The 21,354-nt window shown below is 37.8% G+C and overlaps 2 protein-coding genes across 4 annotated transcripts in view; one reads left to right on the forward strand and one right to left on the reverse strand.

The window, feature by feature from the left end:
• Positions 1 to 4,716, forward strand: part of NUSAP1 (nucleolar and spindle associated protein 1) — a 28,733-nt gene extending 24,017 nt beyond the window's left edge. For all 3 annotated transcript variants that reach the window (XM_016152265.2, XM_016152264.2, XM_036217620.1), the window contains exons 9-11: positions 522 to 638; positions 2,689 to 2,797; positions 3,824 to 4,716. In XM_016152265.2, coding sequence (XP_016007751.2) covers positions 522 to 638; positions 2,689 to 2,797; positions 3,824 to 3,914 — 317 coding nt within the window. In that variant the 3' untranslated portion in view covers positions 3,915 to 4,716. The remainder of the gene's footprint in view (positions 1 to 521; positions 639 to 2,688; positions 2,798 to 3,823) is intronic.
• A 1,862-nt stretch (positions 4,717 to 6,578) lies between these two features.
• Positions 6,579 to 19,334, reverse strand: NDUFAF1 (NADH:ubiquinone oxidoreductase complex assembly factor 1). Its single transcript, XM_016152266.2, has 5 exons — positions 18,885 to 19,334; positions 13,923 to 14,574; positions 10,740 to 10,925; positions 7,346 to 7,420; positions 6,579 to 6,825 (listed from the first exon to the last, which is right to left on the reverse strand). Exons 2-5 carry the CDS (start codon positions 14,496 to 14,498, stop codon positions 6,676 to 6,678), a joined length of 987 nt encoding a protein of 328 aa, XP_016007752.1. The 5' UTR covers positions 14,499 to 14,574; positions 18,885 to 19,334; the 3' UTR covers positions 6,579 to 6,675.
• Between the last annotated feature and the right edge of the window lie 2,020 nt (positions 19,335 to 21,354).

Consider the following 21,354-nt stretch of genomic DNA (forward strand, 5'->3'; position numbering starts at 1 on the left):
GATTATAAAATGTGTGCCAGATACGCAGACGGTGCCCAACCGCAGCAAAAATTTGGCTTACTAAATTATACTATCCTGGTATATTTTTAACTTATGGTACAAAATTTCACATTCTTAAATAATAACTTTTATTAATAAAAACCAGCCTTCCTTGAAGGCTTATATGTGTGTTAATGAAAATGTTAGTATTAATAATATATAATTTTTAAGAAGGATAAATAGTATCAGGGCAACGGCCTGAAAAATTACCCAGTTAATTCTTTAAACAGGATTCTAAACTCCCTGCTGATCTAGTAAGTGTCATAATGTTTAGACTATTGAGTTGCTGCTAATGGGGGAAACAAATGTCAGTACTTAGCATTCCTCGGTTATTCATTTCTGCCCCCTTCTAACATCTGTGTCAGACTGTTCTATAAATTATATTTTTAAGATTGAGTAGCAATACTTAAATATAAAATTATAACAAGTCTTTTTTTTTCGAATTAAGCCCTTGGGTTTTGTGTGTTGGCTTTTTTTTTTAGTTATTACCCCACTCAGGTTGACAGTTGATGCAACACGGACTCCGGTCTCCCAGAGGAAACCAGTGTTTGATCTCAAAGCAAGTTTGTCTCGTCCCCTCAACTATGAACCACACAAAGGTATGTGAGGATGCTTGAGGTACAAGACATGTAAAGCCTAAAGATTAACCAATTCTGCATCTGAGAATGTGAAAAATTCTAGTAACTCAGTGGAAGCCTTACTTGACCACCTAGAATTCCTACCCGCATCCCTGTGTCCACATGACCCATGATTAAAAAGAATGTCCATTAAATACTAAGTAATTGATTCACTTCAAAACCAAGACACTCAGAAGTTCAGAAGAAGACATATATATGAATGTTTTCTTTACAGCTTTTGAACGATCCTAGGCTGGCTGGGAACCACCAGTCTAACAACTTGGGACATTTATTACCTAGATGTCAGTCTTGGGCATATATTAAAATATCCTTACATCTATTTAAAATATCTATACTTATTGTGATCTTTCAGTGTTTTTGGAATTACTTTTAAAAAAAGAAAACTTCCTATAGTAATCATGTTTATGTAACAGTGTTTATCTTTAAATTACGAACATCAATGAAACATAAGAATGATGAAAACATAAATCTTATTTAGCAGTCAACTGAACTGTGGTATAAAGAAAAAATCTTCTACTTTTCTCACATAACCTATTCCCCCCCGCCCCAAGTGTTCCCATCTGTGGCAATGGCACCTCTATCTACTGAGTTGTCAGGGCAGAAACCTAGGAGCCCTCTTTGGCTCCTCACTCTCTCTCTCAGACCCCATATCCAGGCCTTGAGCCAAGTCCTTTCTCCTCTACCTTTGAAATGGAGCTTTAATCTGACCACTTTACCCTTTATTTCAACTCCCTTTGATCCAGGTCATCATCTCTTACCTGGGCTTCTAGAACAGCCTGTTTTCCCTGCCGCAACCTTGAAAACAAATCAGAGTACATCCCTGCCTTGCTCAGAACCTCCTAAGGTTTCTCATCTCTCCCCCAACCTCAGTCATCACCTCCTCCCTTCCCTGACTTGGTGCCAACCACACTGGTGTTTCAGCTCCTCAGATACACTGAGTTCATTCCCATCTCCAGGTCTTTGAACTTGTTATCCCTCTCCTCTATCTGGAATACTATTCCCACAAACCTTTGCATAGCTTGCTCCCCCCATTTAAATGGGGCATCCACTCAGCTGTCACCAACTCAGGCCTTTCCTCCCCCCCACCCCTGCCTCCCACACTCTTTATTCCTTAGCCTGTTTTACATTTCTTCTTAGCATGTGGCATCACCTGATGTTATGTTACTTAACTATCTACCTCTACATTTGAAATGTAAGCCCAAGGGAGCAAGGATCTTTGACTACTCGGTTCATTGCTGTTTCCCCAGTACTTATAATAGTCCCTGGCATATACCAGGTACTCAAACAGTATTTGCTGTGGAAATGACTGTGACCACCACTAACTTTGACTGACAGTAGAAAACCTGGATGTAGAGCTTTATCTGTGCTGATTATTTTCATATCCTAGACAAATCACTTAGTTCCTTTATAAAAGGGAAAATAAATAAGTACTACTTCAGCAGTTACTGATTAAATGATACAATGGGTCTGGAAGTAATTTTTATAAAATTAGAAACACCACAAATGAAAATCATTGGTACTCAGAAATAGGTCATAAAGTATACAAATAAAGCAACACGTAAACATCTGGAAATTTGGTTCCAATTCTGAAGCCCACTCATTCCATTCCAGATACATTTTAACAATAATAATAACAAACTTTACAAGTGAAATACTACTTTTATAATTAATAAACATAATACCTATGGGATAAACTACTTGGTTATGATGGCTTCTTTTAGTGTGCTATGTGCTTTTAATGGGAGTTTGTTTTTTAGTATTAAGATTTTTTTTCTGTGACTTTCCAAGGATTAAAAAGTAGAACACACACACAAAAAAGTAGACTACATTTTTCTAGAGAAAAAATGCAATTTATATCTGTGAAATATGAAATTAAAATTAATAGGAGACTTATACTGGCAAATGTCTATAAAACAAAGTATAATGCAAGCAAGTAGCCACAGGTTAATAAAATTGAGACTATAAATACAAGAATTTTCATAAATCCGTCTTTGTCTCTGTCCTAAACTAGGAAAACTAAAACCATGGGGACAATCTAAAGAAAATAAATCTCAGAATGAGCATGTAAACAGAGTTAGCCTCCATAAGAAAATGTACAAACAGCCTCGTCTCCAGGCTAGGTAAGTACATTATTATCCAGTTCTCTAATGCTGTTAATTTTGAAAGACCATATAAAAGTAGAACCTCTGAGGGAATCCCAGTAAATGGTATTTAAAGGGCTAGAAGTAGAAATGTAGCTTTCTAAAAGTACATGTGCCTAGGCCCCAGCACAATGGGTTCTAATTCAGTAGGTTTAAGGTGGGGCCAAAGCATCTGCATTGCTTTCAGGTGATTCAGAAGACTCAGATTCAGAGCTCTGCTCTTACATGACCTCTCTCTTCCAAATAGTGCACCTGAATATCCCTCCAGACACCAATTGAAGTGCCCATGGAACCTAAGCATGCAGATAGATATAAATTCCTCACTCTCAGGGAAACCAAGCTTACTAGGCTTCAGGGCTCTGAGGAAAAGCCCTAGATTGCCCTTAGAGGCTTTCTTCTGCATGAAAACTGAGTTAAAGCCGGAGCTCGCTCTGGGCTGCAGCTGGTCCTAGTTATCGATTCCCTGCAAGAAACTCTCCTGATATGTGGTTACCTGTCATTTGACTTGCCTATATCCAACTGCTACCAAAAACTTTACTAACTATATTTGCTATTAAGATCATTAACATGATCCTGGGCTTTTTATTTTTCCCTAATCCTTTTCAGAAAAACAGTAGCTTAAGTCAGTAGACCCTAGGCCAACATTTTCATTAGGCTATGTAATTTTGAGCTTGAACTTTGACTTCCAGAGGTAGAAATTTCTCATTTAAAATAAAAACTATAGGGGTTGAATTCAATCACCATTGCGCTTTCTGGTTCCAGTTCTTTGCTCGACTTTAGAATGCAGCATTAAGATAAAAAGGAAAATACTAATTTCTAGTTCTTTAACACAATGACTTACAGTTGTGGCTTCTATCACACAGACCACCAGATAGAGTGCTATGTCCTATAATTGTCCTCCAAGTGTGCTGGATCTTTTAAGTTTGGACATTAGTCTAACAATAAGCACTTTAAAGTGGTCTGTTGTGGAGCTTCACTAGAACCTAACGTACCTGTCTCGCTTAGGGAGGAACGGCGGAAGAAACATGTGCAAGAACAAAAGGAGAAGAAGGCAAAGGTTTTGGGAGCTCGAAGGGGCCTCATGGCTGCAGATTAATAGTTTTTAACATCCTGTAAATATTTCTTTATTCTGAACCTTTTTTGTAAATATTTTTATACTGTCCTCCTCACTTTAGTCAAGTATTTTCTGTTCTTAACTTTGTTCATAATATGTAGTGTTGGTGGGTTCTTCATGTTATAGTCCCTGAAAAGATGTTATTACCTTAAAGCTCACAAATTCTTCAAAATGGTTTTAACCTAAGTCCCTGTACAACCCAGTTTTCTAATGAGACCCATCCTATAGATTCTTGACCTAGATTTTTAATGCCAATTCCCTCTGCTAGCTCTATTAACAGAACTGCAGTCTTCTAGCCAAAAGCAATTACCTGTCAGTAGCTAGTTATATCATAGGCTTTAATAGAAATTGAACAATAACAAGTTATAAAGAGGGTAAGCTGGGAAAAGCCACTTGATGTTCTAGAGAATCTAGTAGTCTTGATGAAACTGTGGGCCATATGAGTTGGTTATGGCAACAATATTTTACCTATGTGAAGTGTTTTGTTCAAGCTTATATGCACCTCTGATCATATCAGTTCATGTAATTGCCATCTGTCACTCAATATATTCTTAAAAACAAACTCTATAGCTCATTCTAGCTTTGCTTATTTAAAAATATACAGGGCCATATTGAAATTTGAGGATTGCTTTAAGGATTACTATGCTGTGTCAAACTTAAATCTTATACAATTAATGGAAAAGACTAGAGTTGTTTAGCATTATATCCATGTTTGTTGCACCAAAATGGATCTTCTGAGTTTTATACTGCTTAAGATTTTCATAAATAAATTTTTTTTCTCACAGTGGTAGATTTATTCTTTGTAAACATAATTGGCTTCCAAGATTTATTTGATCAACTAAGATTAGCAAGAGTTTATACTCTTCATGCGTCTTTTCTTGACCATTCACTCCCACCTCAAGAAGAAACAACCAAGTCCTCCTCTTGTATTTTCATAACACCTATCAGATTGTTATAACAATTGCTATACATATATGAATCTGCAGAACATACTCCTGGGTGCTTAATAAATTCAGATTTTGCTATCAAAAAGATCAAATCAATCAAGAAACCTCAGGGTAACTGCTGCTGGGAAGGTAAAATGATACAACTACTTTGAAAAAATTTAGTAATTTCTTTAAAAAGTTAAATGTATGTCTACCAGATGACCCAGCAGTTATACACCAAGGTATATATACCCAAGAGAAATGAAAATACATGTCCATACAAAAACTTGTATGCAGATATTTGTAGCAGTATTATAGTAGCCAAAAAGTAGAGGAAAATCCAGCTGTCCATCAATGAATGAATGGATTAAAAAAAGATTATGCACTAAAAGGAATGAAGTACTGATAACATGCTACAACATGAATGAACCTCAAAGACATGCTAAGTGAAAAGCCAGACACAAAAGTCATATAGTGTATGATTCTATTTAAATGAAATATCCAAAGAAGATAAGTCTACAGAGAAAGTAGATCAGCAGTTACCTGGGGCTGGGGGTGGCAGTGAGAAGTGACTGCAAAGGTTTCTCTTTAGGCTGATGGAAATTTTCTAAAATTAGCTTACGGTAAAGACTGCATAATTCTGTAAATATACTAAAAATCATTGACTTGTAGACTTAAAACAGGCAAACTTTGTTATATAAGTTATACCTCAATAAAGCTATTAAAAATAGATAATTACATGAAAATATATAAAATAGATTTTAGGCCAAGATAATGGAAAAGCTATTTATATATAGCCTTTGTATATTCTTATTTTTAACTTGGCTCATTTAGGGTACTCTGACTATATTATAGTTTCCTACCTCTGAGATGACAAGAATTGATCAATTTAAACTGTTAATCGGATTTTATTTTTGGTAGATGCAATCGCTGTAATACTTAAAATGACTAGGGAAGCGTTAGGGACATTAGTCGTTACAGTAAAAGTCACTATAAAGAACTGGTAAGGATTTTCCATCTTTGGCAGACCAGCTCTCTAAGTAGGTGTTATGGACTATGTGTCCCCCAAAAATTCATATGTTGAACCCCTAATTCCAAATGTGATGGTACTTGGAGGTGCAGCTTTTGGGAGGTCATGAGAATGGAGCCCTCATGATGGGATTAATGCCTTTGAAAGAAGAGAAAGAGACCATGTGAAGATATAGCAAGAAGGCAGCTATCTTCAAGCCAAGAAGCAGACACTCACCAGACCCCAAATATGCAGGTACTTTGATCTTGGACTTCCCAGCCCCAGAACTGTGAGAATTAAATATATGTTGTTTAAGCGACCTAGCCTCTGGTAACTTGTTATAGCAGCCCAAAAAGACTAAGACAGTAGGTATGTCTCAGTGACTTCTATGGGATCTTAATATTCTTCAGTAGTCTCCTATCCTCAAAGGTGGATTAGAAAACAGAAGAGACCTATAAGGAACAGAGTGGTAGAAGGCCATCAACAGTCATCTTGGAGATTCCTTGCTTTAGAAACCACCTAGTCAGGTAGGAATTGTTTCTAAGAAGACTCAGTCTAACTAAAGAGTTATTTACATCATACGTGTGCATTAGTACTTGCATTCTTTAAATAAAGGTATAGCTTAGAAACTGGTTTCATGCTGTTTCCTCTTATATGGTCCCTTACTTAGCAGCAGCATTTAGCTTTGTCTTAGGGAATACATACCAGCTATTGATTGGATGCCATTAAAGAAATACTTTATTTTGCTTCTGTGTCATCATGCATACTACTCCCCTTAGTTTAGTATTACAAAATTACCACATGATCTCTATTTAAAAAGTCTTGGGTTAAGCACTGGAGAATTTTCGTAGGCAAATTCTTCTGTGTGGGCTGGATCAGTAAACACTCCAATAAAATCTATTTCCAGGAAGAATGGACCATCTACTTTATCAGCTAGGGTGAATCCAATAGAAGAGATCTAAATTTAAAATAGAGAAATTGATCAAAATTGTATACATTAATGTACTAGAGTTTTGAAATTCCAGGGGTGATTACTATAGCTAGGTCTCTATACTATCAGCTCTTAGCAAGTATAGCATAGTTCTCATATGCTGTAGCAAATTATAGAGGAAGTACAGAGCTGTTTTTCTTTCCACATTCTTATCTCCCTTTAATGCAGTACTACTTAAAACTAATCAGTCTAATGGAGGTTCCTTGAAGCTCTTTTGAAAACCTTAATACTTGTTTTCTTATTTTAAAGCTAAAATAAAATGTAGGCATATTGAAAAGAAGACCATAAAGAAATTTCTGCAGGATGGGGGTTTGGCTCAAAGGAAAGGTCTGAATCAACATCTGTCTAGGTATTACAGGGGTGGCCTTGAGTAGGAATTTCCATCTTTCATTTGCCAGCCTTTAAAAATGGACTGAACTTATCCTCATAGGAGTTCTGTTTCACTAAAGATAATATAGTTCTGAGTGAAAGTGGAAGAAAATGTTACCTTATCAAGCAGAAGCTGGTACTGAGCATCCCGGATTCTTCCTTGATTAGAGAAGAAAAATTTGGAGAAAGGAATCTGAAAAAAAAAAAAAAAAAAACATTTACTTCATAGCTGAAATGTAAGTTAACTAAGGTATTTGTATGTAACTGCAATGATAAAAATAGTTTAAGTTTAATTCTAAAATTATTTAATATATGCAGTTATCACAAGTAGCTAGTATTCTGGATCACAGATATATAACTAAGAAAAAGATTAATCAACCCAATAGAAAAAATGGTGGTGGAAAGAAACAGAAAAGGTAGGAGTACAAATCAGTACAGCTCTTTGAGAGGGCAGCTGGCAATTGTGACAGGCAGGATTCTAAGGTTGCCCCCAAGATTTACACCTTCTAGTGTACACACACCTTACAGGTATTCGAACACTAATCTCAGTGCTGCTCTGAAGGAACTGCAGAAGGCAGGTTTTAAATCAGCTGACCTTAAATAGGGAAGATTATCCTCTGTAGGCATGACTTAATCACTTGAACCCAAAAGCGGGACTGGTTTAAGAGACTAGCCACATAAGAGGGATTCAGTGGAGTTGAGGGAGATTCTCCACTGTTGGTTTTGAAGATGGAGAGAGCTAAATGGTAAGGAAGTGGGCAGCTTCTAAAAGCTGAGAGGGACTCCTAGCTAATAGTAAAGAAACAACGACATTAGCCCTATAATCACAGGAACCAATACCAGAATGAGCTTGGAAGATTCTTCCCCAGAGCCTCCAGAAAGGAATACAACCCAGCTTGATGGCTTGATTTTGGCCTTATAAGCCCTTGAGCACTGAACCCAGCCATACTGTGTCCCAACTCATGACCTACAGAACTGTGAACTAATAAATGCGAGTTTCTGAAGCTAAATCTATGGTAAGTGTTTTATGTAGCAGCAGAAAACTATCTAGCAAAATTCGAAATGCCATAGCTTTGACCTACCGATTTCACTTTTAGAAATTTATATTTCAGATAAACTCTGACAAATACATAAAGATACAGCTTGTCCTAATAGCAAAAAAAAAAAAAAAGACCTCCACATTATTAGTCAAAAAGAAGGATATAGACAAAATCTACAATATAATCACATTTTAAAAATATATATATAAAATTTTAAAACACCTCAAAAAAACTAATAAAATATTTACTATAGCAATTGGGAACAACCCAAGTGTCTGTCAGTCTAGGACTCATTCAATCAACTGAGAGATATCCACATAACAAAGTACCAAACAAAATAATGAATGAAGAATGACTCCATGTAGTGATAAAGCAGCTCTCCAGGTTCTCAATTTTAAAAATATAAACAGATGCAAAAGATAAAGTATTGCAAATTTATTTTTTAGTAAAAAAATGGAGAAAACAATATTAGACATATTTACTTATGTTTGCATAAAGAAACTGCAAAGCTAATAAAAGTGACTACAGAGGATAGGCTGGAAAAGGGTGAATAGGGACATGAGAGTGAGACTTCTCAATTATACATCTTTCTATTTTGATTTTTGAACCAAAAAATCATGAAATTTTTCAATGTACTGTTCAGGTTATTTATCACCAAAAACGCTTATTGACATAAAAAATAACACAGTTCAAAGCTCATATAATAAACCACCATAGCAAAAGATTATGTTGCTCACATAGCAAATCTAAATACAGTCACATCCTCATTTCACCTGCTTCCTTCATTTCTGTCAAATTGAAACAAAGCTCTCCCCGCCAACCACCAATTTCTCATTTTGTATCCTACTTTGGCATTTTATCTACCTCATTATTCCATACATTTTAGAAATGCAATTAACACTACCTGCCTGCCATTCAAGAGGCATTGGTCACCCAACTCACTCAACCTATCCCTGGGCAATGGTACTACAAGATATTTTTTCCTTTTCTGCATATTCCAAATTTTCTAAAATTAAATATGTTTAATAATTTATTATATATTACTCATATACAAGTGTTACAAATGTAATTTTTTTGGTTATATAGTTATATTAGTGCACAAACATGTATCAAAAGTCTGTTAAATGCCAAGCACTGTTTTAGGTACAGGGAAAACAAATATGAACCATACAAAGACCCTGCTCTAAGAATTTACAGAATTTATGTTCCAGGGAGCAGAGTACAGAGTAATAATAAAACAGACAAGTTAATGAACAAAATAATTTTACATAGCGATGAGCTATTTGAAAAAATTAAACACAGTGACTAGGTTAGAGGCTGCAAGTCTAGCTAAACGGATCAGAAAATGGCTCTATAAGGCAACTTTTGAGCTGAGAGGTGAATGATAGGAAAGAAGCAGGTGAAGATATGGAGAAAGAGCATACCAGGAGATACAACACAAAATACAAAGGGTCTGGGATGGAACTTAGCTTGTTGAGTTTGACACACAGAAAAGAAGTCAGTGTGCAGGAGAGAGGAAGGAGTGTAAACCGAAGATGAAAACAGGGGCTGACAGTAGAGGCCCAGGGAAACATGTTAGGGAGTTTGGACTTTATTCTAATTATAAGGGCAAACCATTGAAGGATTTTAAGCATGTGAATGATGTGATCTAAGCTATTCTTTAGAAAGCTCGCTCTGGTTGCTATGTGGAGGGAATGTGGATTTTAAGGGGGCAAGAGGACAAAGAGAAATCCATAAAGAAGCCACTGCAGTAATCCAAAGACCTGGACTAGGGTGAGAGTGGAAGAGATGGCTAGAAATGTCAGATTCTGGGTGTTTTTTGGAAGTAGAGGTAACAGGATTTGTTAAATAGACTGAATACAGGGTGAGAAAGAAAGGAATCCAGAATGAGGCTTAGGTTTAAGTATGATCAAAATGGAGACTTTCTTTTGATAGTTTTTATAGATTAAAAACCTCACTAGTCAGAAGACAGGAATGGGCATTTCATTTTGTCCTCATTCCCTGAATTTCCACTTAATTTTCTTCCAGGTTAACATTTTTTACCTTCTCATAACTTCTCAGACTGCCTTATCCTACAAAAAAATAAAGAAAAATTTTGATGATTGTAAAATATGAAATCTTTATTCCCCTTAAGAGAGGCTTTCTACTAAGATAGGGAGACTAGCTTAGTAGAATTGTCTGGTAGAGGTGATACAGCAGAAACTTAAAAATGTCTACTTGGGCACAGAGCAGAGATATATCTGTGACTTAGCATGCACCTGGCTATATCCTTATCAAAAATATTTCCTGATTAGTAAGCTAACATTTAATTAATGAAAGAAAAGGTCAAATTATGTAAATCTCGCCCCTAGGTTCTCTTCTTTCTTTCCCTTCCCACAGCTCTCAAGAGGGACTCAGGGAAAAAAAAAACTACAATGTAACCGTGATCTCAAAAGACCTCATTTCATAGACAGTAAAGACTTGTGCTATTACCTTGACCTCCTGCCAGTAGGGCCCCCCACGGGTGAACATGAAATAACTGTACATCTGATTCTTCCTCTGGATTATATCCGTGTCCTCACTGATATTCACCATCCAAGGCCGACCATCTCCTCGGACACGGAGATACAAAGTGTTGAACTGGGACCAATCATAAGACTTTTTTCTCTCAAAAGGGCCCTAAGGTACAGAAAAGAAAGTTAATTTCACCTCGTTTTCCATTATTAGCAAAATGTGAGTCATTATCTTTTGTAGCAACAAAAGGATCCACCAGCTATTTTTCTTTTTCTGCTCTATCACCATAAGGAGACAGATAAATCTGGTGATTCTTTTTTTAGTACCAAATATTGACATAGTTATATGTTTCTAAGGTAAGTTACATGTTCAAGACATGTTAGCCCAGGACAGTGTTTACATGGGGTATGCACTCACTTGTGTTACTAAATGGAAAAGAATTACTGTACATTCTTTCCCTGGTCTGATGGAGCAATGGTTTCTGAGTGGGCAATTTAATGAAACTGCCTTCCCATAAATGAGAAAACTGAAAGAGCTCAAGTTTAAATTGATATTTTATAACAACAGCTACCATCCATTGAAAACTTACATTAAGTACTTTACAAGCATAATTTAATCCTTTCAACAGCCCTATGAGGTAGTTAATACAATTGTGCTCCATTTTATAGATGAAGAAACTAAGCAGTCAACTAATCAGTGATAAATCCAGTGCTGTTTAACTCCAAAATCTGTGTTCTTAACAACTATCCATACTCTCTCTTTTTGAAAGTGGAATTTAGTGTTAATTTCCAAAGTTGTTTATTTATACTAATCTCAGAGATAATCTGATTTCAAGGACACCAGTGTACAGATATGAACTAGTGTTTACTAGCTGTATAACTTTGGATAAGTTATTCAATCTCCCTAAGCCTCAGTTTCCTCATCTGTAATATTGGGGTGATCATACCTTACCATATTGTTGTGATGAATAAAAGGGATAATGTATATAATTAGCACAAGGACAGGCAGAGTACACTTAATAAATGTTATCAACATTTTTCATTACTCCACAGTGTATCTAGCCATAGAATTACATTCTACTGTGGACTGACCAAATCCATTTTGTGGATTTTTAGGGCCTAAAAAAAATTTTGTATGTATAGTTTGTTGCTTCTGAAAGAACACATACCTTTCTTTTTCCTCACTATCTGGAGAAAAGGAGCATAATAGTACCCCTAACATTTGTCTTTCTCCTTAAAGCACAACATCTAAGCAAACATCAGGAGCTGTGGTCCAGGCCAGGCATGGAAGCCTGCCCAAGGCAGCCCTGAAACAATACCTGGTCAGCAAATTTGCAAAAAGCCACAGGCTGGTGTGAGATAAAGGAACTGACTTAAGTAACTTTGAGAAATAGTGTTCTGACTGGAAACTGTAAGGCTAAAGACAAAAGAAACTATACATAAACTCTGAATTCTAGTTGGTAAGGTTGTCTCCCATCATCTTATGGGTTAAAAATTCTGAAACTGCTTTACTTGCATACTGGGATTAAATTAATAAGTAGATGAATGGTAAATGGTGGGAGACGTTATTTCTTGCTGTTACAGAGTGAAGTTAAAGATAAGCAAGAGGGGGAAGTCTACACTAAACTACATAGTATTAAATTAAAGTCAGAGCATTAGTAAAAACTCATATTTAGCTTAATATACAGAAATAATTATAGACGTGTTTCCACAGGTTGGTATGCATACATTTACTCCTAGCTATGTCTACTGAGACGTCCTAGAAGTAGTGTCAACCTAGTAGCAGCAAGCATACTCAAATGCCCAGATCTTGGTTTCTAATACTATTCTCCAAAAAAACAAGGAAACCAGGGCTCCTTCCAGAACAGGCAAATTCTAGGATTGGAACAGGATGAGCTGAGAACATCTTGTAGTGTCAAAAAGTGCTCAAAAAACAAAAGGATGGGGTACAGCAAAAGAACAGGAGTCATCCTTCAAGAGCTCCCAATGGCTAAAGCTGGAACAATTTGAGCAACAAAATAACACAGTATTGAATTATAACCCAAAGTGTGAGTCAATACTAAATGAATGAATAAGTGTGAGAGAAGAAATAAATCTTCCTTTCTGAAGAATCCCAATAATTTATGTAAATACTACACCTTCCAGGTTGACAGAACTTAATCCCACACCCTACCTGGTCTTGAAAGTAGGAAGCACTTAGTGACTTGCTTCCAAAGAACAGAGTATAGAAAGATATAAAGTAATGTAACAATGCAGTAACCTGGCACACACTACCTTGACCAGGTGATCAAGGTTAACACATCAGTGATATTGCTAGCATATGCCTGGATATGATGTGATGAGAAGGGTACTTTAACTCTGTAGCATTCTTCCTAAACCCAGAACCCCAGTCTAACCTGGAGAAAAAAAAAATCAGAAAATCTCAAATTGAGGGTCATTCTACAAAAAAAATATCTGGCCAGTGTTTTTCAGGTCCTCAGGAAAATAAGAAAAGACTAAGAAACTGTTGTAGACCAGAGGAGACTAAGGAGACATGACAATTAGATGTAACGTGGTACTCTGGATAGGGTCCGGAACAGAAAAAGAATATTAGTGGAAAAACCAGTGAAATCCAAATAGAGGCTGAATTTAGTTAATAGTAATGTATTAATGTAGGTTTTTCGATCATGACAAAGGTACTATAGCAATGTAAGATGCTTAACACATGGAGAAGCTAAGTGAGGGGTACACAGGAACTCTCTGTACTACTTCGTAATTTTTCTGTAAAACTAAAACTATGCTAAAATTAAAAGTTTACTTTAAAAAATGCCACAGGCTGATCCTACATCCACACTAAGGAACAATACAGGGTCTGTGGCCTACATTAGAGGAGATGCAAGTCTCCCCAGATCATCGTTCAAATATCTAACCTATCAGGGTTCCTCAGATAAAAATGTCCTACTCTGGTTCAAAGTGATGCCCAGAAACAAGTAGTTCCTCCTCAGGAACCAATTCCCCCTTGTGCTTCAGCTTCACACTTGTGCCCAGTAGTTATTTAACCCTATACACAGATGAGATACCAGGTGTTTTTATTTACAGAAACAAATGCTCTCTGCCATAATTCATGCTACAATGAAGTTTACCCCAGTTCACTAGAAAACTGAGGCTCCCAAGCCTCACTTACCCTTGGAATCCTAGATATCATTGCACAGTACCCACTGCGACCACTCTCCCCATCATGAGGTGCCTCAGAGCTCAGAGTTCCATACAGCAGTGCACTTTGGTTATTCTTGCTCATTTTCAGGAACACTTCACTTCTTCCTCCAATTGTTTTATCCGATGTCACTATCCACTTATCCAAATCTTCTTTCCCACGAAACTGCCAGACAACCTTGGCTTGTTCTAGCAAGACCTCATGCAGAGGGCGGCCTTCAGGCCCTATCCAATGATTCACAATATCATCCTTCAAACGCCTAAAATGTTCCTTTATTTCATCTTTAATTGCTTTATCAAAACTAACTTCAGGCTTCTCCTCGGGAGAAGTTATATCCAAAGCAACTTCACTCTGGTCACGTCCTTGCAAACCCCCTTCAGTGTTACTTCGCGAGGAAGCTTTGCCGGGACTAGCCACTGGTTTCTGAAGACTCCTGGAACAAAAGTCTGCAAAGCGAGTATTCAAAAATGGGTGGGGGGCAACTCGTGGCCTCAGGCATTTTCTGAGAATATAAGTGCTATTTAACAATTTGTGAACTAAAGCCATGGTAAGAAAAAGTCAAAATGTAAATTTCTCCCTGGGTTACCAGGGAAAGAAGCTTCAGCAAATGGCCCAATTCCACCTATAACGAAAGAGGCATTGAAGAGTTACCAGTGTAGCAATGAATATACATCGCAATTTCATATTTGACATGGATCATATATTGTGAAATTCATGAACTTATTTTCTAATTCTATAGACATTAAGTAGGACTTACTATGAAGAGAATACAGTTTACATTGTATGTAATACATCCCACTGCCTTGTGAAAAAAAAACCAAGATGAACATAAACACAGGTCCCCTTCATGAAGTTTATAATCAACACCAAAATAATTCAAGTATGTGTTTCAAAAGGTTGTGTCATTTCAAAACAAATTTTTATGCTGGATTAAAGAAATACTTGGTTCTTAAAACATTCAATTAATTTGCTCCAGAACTGAGGCCAGCTAACAATATGTTAGCATTTCATCTGTAAAACAAAGGGACTACGATGAGCATTATATGTGGAGTCAGAAAACAGACTTGATACCTGGCTCTGCTCTCTTATTCGGTTATGAGTATTATGAATATTGGCAATTTCATTTGGCTCAACCTAATAAAGCTGTTTACCCTCAGGTAAAGCAGTTGCTTTTTATAGGCCTCCATTTCCTTGGGAGTAAGGTTGCATTAACACTCCCTCTACCTACTAAAGGATTCGTCTGATGATCAGGTAGAATGATGGCTGTAAGAGGGTTCTCTGATCCAGTAAGTCTGACAAGATCCCCAAGATTCTTCATGTCTAACAAGCTTCTAGTCCAAGGCTCACACTTTGAGTAACAAGGCTTTGACTATTAATCACTACTTGAGCTCCTCAAAGATAGAAACTAAACAACAGTAGCACTAATACCATCACATTTAAATACCATTCTTAATATTTTCAAATCACCTGAGATATATTATCTCATTTAATGTACAAACAACTCTTGTAAAACAAGACAGGTAGATATTTTCTTTACCCAGGAAACACACGAACAAATGAAGTGACTTGCCTAAAATCACAATGCTAATCAATATGTAAGCTACAACTAGAACCCTGGCCTTAAATCTTTCCACTAGATGCTGCTGCCTCTCTATATGCAAAACATAAGCAATATAACTTTTATAACTCTAGCAAAATAACAGCTTTTCTCTTAGCAGCAACATTTAATGAGTGTTGGTAGGAAGTGCTACCAGACCCAGAAAGCTAAACAGTCCTCCCTACTACCTGTTTCACTTGCTCATAAGGCAAAATAAAATATGCAATGCCAATTTCTTTGTCTTTCTCCTGTCCTGGCCTCAGAGACCAGGACAGAGAAAAAAACAAAATTCACCCGCTAGTCAGAACATGGTACTGAATGAGAAACTAAATGGAAAACTGAAAATTAAATAAATAAATAAATAGATAGATAGATGATAGAGAGATAGAAAGATAAAATGTCTGCCAAATGCCAAAATCCAGTCTACATCAGAATAACACCCAGACTACTCCACAACATAGAACTGGTGGTCCTTATAGAATACCCCTCCTCCTTCACTCTCCATATCAGATGGGTCAGCACCTTCTCTCCTAGATCACTGCACCCTGCTTCCTGCCTCCAGGCTTGCAACCCCCACCTCATCCCACCACTTAGCATCTAGAAGGGCCTAAAACACAAAACTGATCATTTATCTTCTCTGATTAAAACTCTTAAGAAGCTCCCTCGTGGTCTTAAGAATAAAGCCCAAATTTCTCCACAAGACTCCAGATCTGGCCTCTGCTCATATCTCCAACCTCACCTCTAGTCACATCCCACTCTGTGCTCCCATCACAGAGAACCTGTGATCCAATAAGCGCCACTCAGTACTCCCTCTCTGGGCTTCAGGCCTTGGCCAGTTGCTGCTCCAAGGCCAGGAAAGCCCTCTACTGATTTTGCCTGGGTAATTTATCCTTTGGGACTCATCTTAGATATGTTACATCCTCCAAGATCCTTGACTACTCCACTCCACCAAGCCCCACATCTCTTTGATGTGTTCTAACTACTCAGGCTTACACTTTCCCTGCTAAAGTTTACTGACTGGTTAACTTGTTAGTCACCCCCACCAAACTGGACATATCTTGAGGGAAGAGATTATCTTCATTATGGTACTTCCAGCTCCCAGGATGGTCTCAGGCATGCAAAAGCTTTTCATATTTGTTGAATAAATATCTCCATATTTCTCCACATCCACTACCAGTGTCTTGATTCAAGGACTTATTGCTTGTTACCAGGACTATTATAATTCCCCTAACAAAGGGCTTCTCAAACTTTAAAGTGCCTATGAATTATATGGGAATATTGTTAAAATGCAGATTCTGATTTAGTAGGTGCAGGATGGGGCCTGAGATTCTGCATTTCTAACAAGCTCCCAGTTGATGCCCTTGTGGCCCAAAGAATACTTTTTAAGTAGCAAAGTCCTAATAGATGTCTCTGATTCTGATCTCCCCCTCCTCTTCCAATCCATCCTTTGTCTAGCAACAAAAGGAATTTTTCTAAATATGATGGCATGCCCCTTATAATAATTCAGCAATTTCCCCAGAAATTCAAGTTCTTAAAATGGTACACGAGACCCTCCAAACTGTGCCCAACTCCTTGGCCTAACTTCTCCTTACATCCATGGGCAATACCCTCAGCTCTATTAAAAGTGACTATAATCTTGCCTGCACACAGAAAAAAAATGTTCAAACCACAGTGCCAAACATTCTATCCTAGCTAATATGAGCGAATGCTATATCTTGACCAGTCATGGCATTAGCCTTACTCTAGGCAGGTAAGAGTCTCTCCCAGATAAGACTTAAGATACCTAATCATAGGATTACCTCCACCTCCTGACTACTTTCCCCCAAAATCCCTTAACATAAGCCTAAATCCAATACAGCCACATGCCAAATAATATTTTAGTCAACAAGGAACCAAGTATATAAAGGTGGTCCCATTAGATAAAATTATAATGGAACTGAAAAATTCCTATTGTCCAGCAACATTGTAGCCATCCTAACATCATAGTGCAACATATTACTCACATGTTTGTGGTGATGCTGGTGTAAACAAACCTACTGCACTTCCAGTCATATACAAATATAGCACATACAATTATGTACAGTACATACTTAATCATGATAATAAATGACATTATTGGTTTATGTATTCACTAAACTATACTTTTTATCGTTATTGTAGAGTGTACTCTTTCTACTTGTAAAAAAAAAAGTTTGCTGCAAAACAGAATGGCATGTTACACCAGCAGCAGCCTCTCACATCTTGGGCTTACTATTTCTCTTGATTGCATTATTTTCTCTTGTGCTTGATTTAATCTTATGTTTTGTACAGTAACATGCTGCACAGGCTTGTAGTGTAGGCGAAATAGGCTATACCATATAGCCTAGGTGTGTAGTAGGCAATACTGTCTAGGTGTGTAAGTGCACTTTATGATGTTCAAACAATGACAAAATCACCTATCGATGCATTTCTCAGAATGTATCCCTGTCATTAAGTGACACGTCTGTAATAAATCCCTTCCAACACCCTCTTACTGAGACGCCCATGATTTCCCATGGCCTGTATTCTCCCTCATTACAAGGAGTAATAAACCCAGCTTGTTCAACTATAGGCATGTTCCTGGTGGCCTCTGTGGAAGGCACTGACATTGCTCTTTCTCCATATTTCCATAAGAACCTGTGCATACCTCTCACAGTCCTTACATAACATTAGACTCTTGCTTTTAACTACCTAATACCCTGACCTCCTTAATCTTAGGAACTATGTCTTGAACATAACTGATGCTTAATAATGTTTGGTGAATAAATGAAAACCATGTAAACGGTATATTTTCATATGGACTAAAAACAGAAGGAAATCAGGAAAAAAAAAAACAAAGTTGATCTGAGGTCTTGGAATCATCTGTAATATTTAAATTTCCCTGATAGTAGTTAATGATTTTACCTCTATTCACCCTATTTCTCAAACTCTTAGTAGTGTTACTTCTCTAATGATATAACTTCAATTATAAAAATGTTTCATATTTTTACCAACGAAGTCAAACCCATTAATAGATGATTCCGCCCGAAGTTGGTAAGGCACGCAGCCAAACGGAGAAGTCTTTGTAAAGATAGTATATTCAGGGCTTACTATGTGCTAGAAGCTGTTCTAAGTATATTTTCATTGACTCCTCACAACCTGTGAGAGGCATTATTACTCCAATTATAGAGAAAACCCCAGGTTCCAAGATAAAATCGCCTGAGGTCATACAGTTAGTATGTGGCAAAACTAAATAAATCTAGAGCCCCAAAATTAAGCTTCCGATTAGAGTGGGGAAACGGTCCGGGCCACGCTGCGGCAATCCCCTCAACCCTCACCTGCTGGGCTCTGTAGCGGTCGCACGTCCCAGACACACCAACCACCGGCAGGTGTCCTTTTGCCTCCCAGGTCCACGCTCACCAGCGGATTCCGCCCAGGTCCCCGGGTTTTCCCGACTCGTACTCCACTTTCCCTGTAAAAGTCCATCTGCTTAAACGGTCCGGCGCCAAACCAGGAGTTATGACACTAGAGTTCCGGCCCGTTGCGGAAACTGCCAGTATTCCTAAGTGGAAACCCGGGTGTGGTAATCCCCAAGAATCCCCAAGTCCAGCTACTTGAGGCTTTTGGTCGATTAGTTTCCAAAAAAGGCCCAGCTTCTACCGCTCCTGATTTTTCTACCTTCTGTGAGAAAGTGAGGAGGATTTAGGGAAGCTTTTTTCCTCTTCTTCCTGCATCTCATTTTCAGGCTGCAAACTCCATCCCTCATCTTTCAAATGAGACCCAGATATTGTTAACAATCCTTCGCCTCGAGACGCCAGGGTCCCCTTATGCTCCAGCACCCCGCAGCCGCCAAAGAGCTGTTTACGATCTCGGAGTACTGGATCTGCTGGAATTGCTCTCGCGGAATCTTTGGAGACCCACCACGCACCTGGACAGCAAATCGTCCTACCCGCCGTTTCCCAGTCCCTCCCCATGGGGTCGCCCACTACGCAGGACTTCTTACTGTATCTTGTGCACGCCTCTGTTTAAGGACCTTCAACACTGTATCTTAATTATCCATTTATTTCTCACTTCCTCCACCACGCTGTGAGCTTCTTGGGTCCAGAACTGTTCTGTTCTTCCTGACCCCAGTACCTAGCATAGTGCCAGCAGGAATTAAGCCCTCTGCACGAATTTGAATTGTAATCCTTGCAATTCAGAGTTCGAAAGACTTTACCAAATATAATTGCCGTTTCCAAGTTTCCTCCATCACTCGTTTCCACGCCACCACCACTCCCTTATTGAAATTCTGATTTGACTTCTCTCATCTACACTTGCTTACTTCTCCTACCTCCTCGAACTTTCCCTAGCTGCCTGCCTTTCACTGACTCCTTTCTCTTCCCACAACCTCAAATGGAGTTGTCTCCAAAGTCCAGCTAGCACCTTCCTCTTTTCTAGTTTCAGATATGAGTTATCTAAAGACAATTTGATAATCTTTTCCTAAACCCCAGCATACATTTCCAACCTCCTAATAGCAGTTCCAGCAGTGGGATGTACCACTAGCATCTAAAATTCGGTATGTCTAAAATTGAACTATCATATTTACCCATATTAACTCCTCTTATCTTCCCTATTTCTGTAAATGCTCACATCCTTCTAAGCTAGACATCCTTGGCTATCCTTGGCTTCTTTCCCTAAGCCCTCTTCTTACACTAAAACCTATTGAGCTCTCTTTGCTATCTTTGATCTTTTGCTCCTTTTTTCCAAACCCAGTGAAACCTGGATAGTAATCACCCTCATATAACTTGCGTTCAGTCTACTGACTACCCTACTCTGGACACAACAGTTTGTCTATTTCCATTTTAAAACATGACACCTAGAGCTAAATATCATATTCCTTTGGCCTCCAGACTTGCCAGTGCATAAATTCTAAAGCCTCCATAATCTAGTACTCTATCTATAATACTCATACTTATCTACAATTTCTCATCCAAGTTGATATCTGCCTAAACACTCATTCTTCCTCATAATAGTTAATATTTTCTCTGCTCAGCATACCTCCCTCTTCTGCATCCCAAAAGATTTATCTCGGGTATTACATAACTCTCTCTACTTCAGCTGATTGGTCCAGTGATAAATACCTGGTCTGCGCTGGGCCAGTCAGTTTTTTCCCAAGGATTATCTGAACTAAAACTGGAAAAGAGCCCTTTTAACCCTGGTGGCTCTTGTGAAGCTCCTGAGCTACCTGCTAATATTGTGAAGAAAACTGGTTTGCAGGAAGATAAAGGTGTGAGACAGAAGTGGAGGGATAAAAAGTTAAGTCAGCATGTATATTGCTAGTTCTAGTTGTTCCTGAAGTCCAGCTGCATCTATTGTCTTTCCATGGATTGGCTATTTAGTCTTTCCTTGACTTCCAAGCACCAATAAATTACTTTTACCTAAATTAATCTGCATTGGGTTTCTATCACTTGCAACCAATAGGTCCTAATTGATACATTGGCTGCACCTATTTAGAACACATCTTAAATTCCATGTTCTCCTTAAAAACTTTCCCTAATGCATCCATCTCAAAATTAATCCCCTCCTTCTGACATCTATATTTATTCTCTATACTATGTACACTGACATTTAATTATGTTCAAATGAAAACTAAATTATAAACGATTAAACTGCTCATTCATCATTTTATGTGTACAAGCCTTTTCAACAGGAGGGGAAGAACCCTGAAGGCAATGATTTTGTCATAGCCTTTAAAATACATACCCTCTACAGTAACCTGCACAAATTTCAACACAGAATGGGTACTGACTCAAGAGACCAAAGGACAAA

Source organism: Rousettus aegyptiacus, unplaced genomic scaffold (assembly GCF_014176215.1).
Source record: "Rousettus aegyptiacus isolate mRouAeg1 unplaced genomic scaffold, mRouAeg1.p scaffold_m13_p_3, whole genome shotgun sequence".
NCBI lineage: Eukaryota > Metazoa > Chordata > Mammalia > Chiroptera > Pteropodidae > Rousettus > Rousettus aegyptiacus.

Excerpts from the sequence above, each read along its gene's own strand:
- NDUFAF1 (XM_016152266.2), bottom strand. The coding sequence starts at position 14,498 with ATGGCTTTAGTTCACAAATTGTTAAATAGCACTTATATTCTCAGAAAA. Across the intron at positions 10,926-13,922 it reads TGATATCTAGGATTCCAAGG|GGCCCTTTTGAGAGAAAAAA; the intron begins GTAAGTGAGGCT and ends TCTGTACCTTAG. Across the intron at positions 6,826-7,345 it reads ACCAGCTTCTGCTTGATAAG|ATCTCTTCTATTGGATTCAC; the intron begins GTAACATTTTCT and ends TTTTAAATTTAG.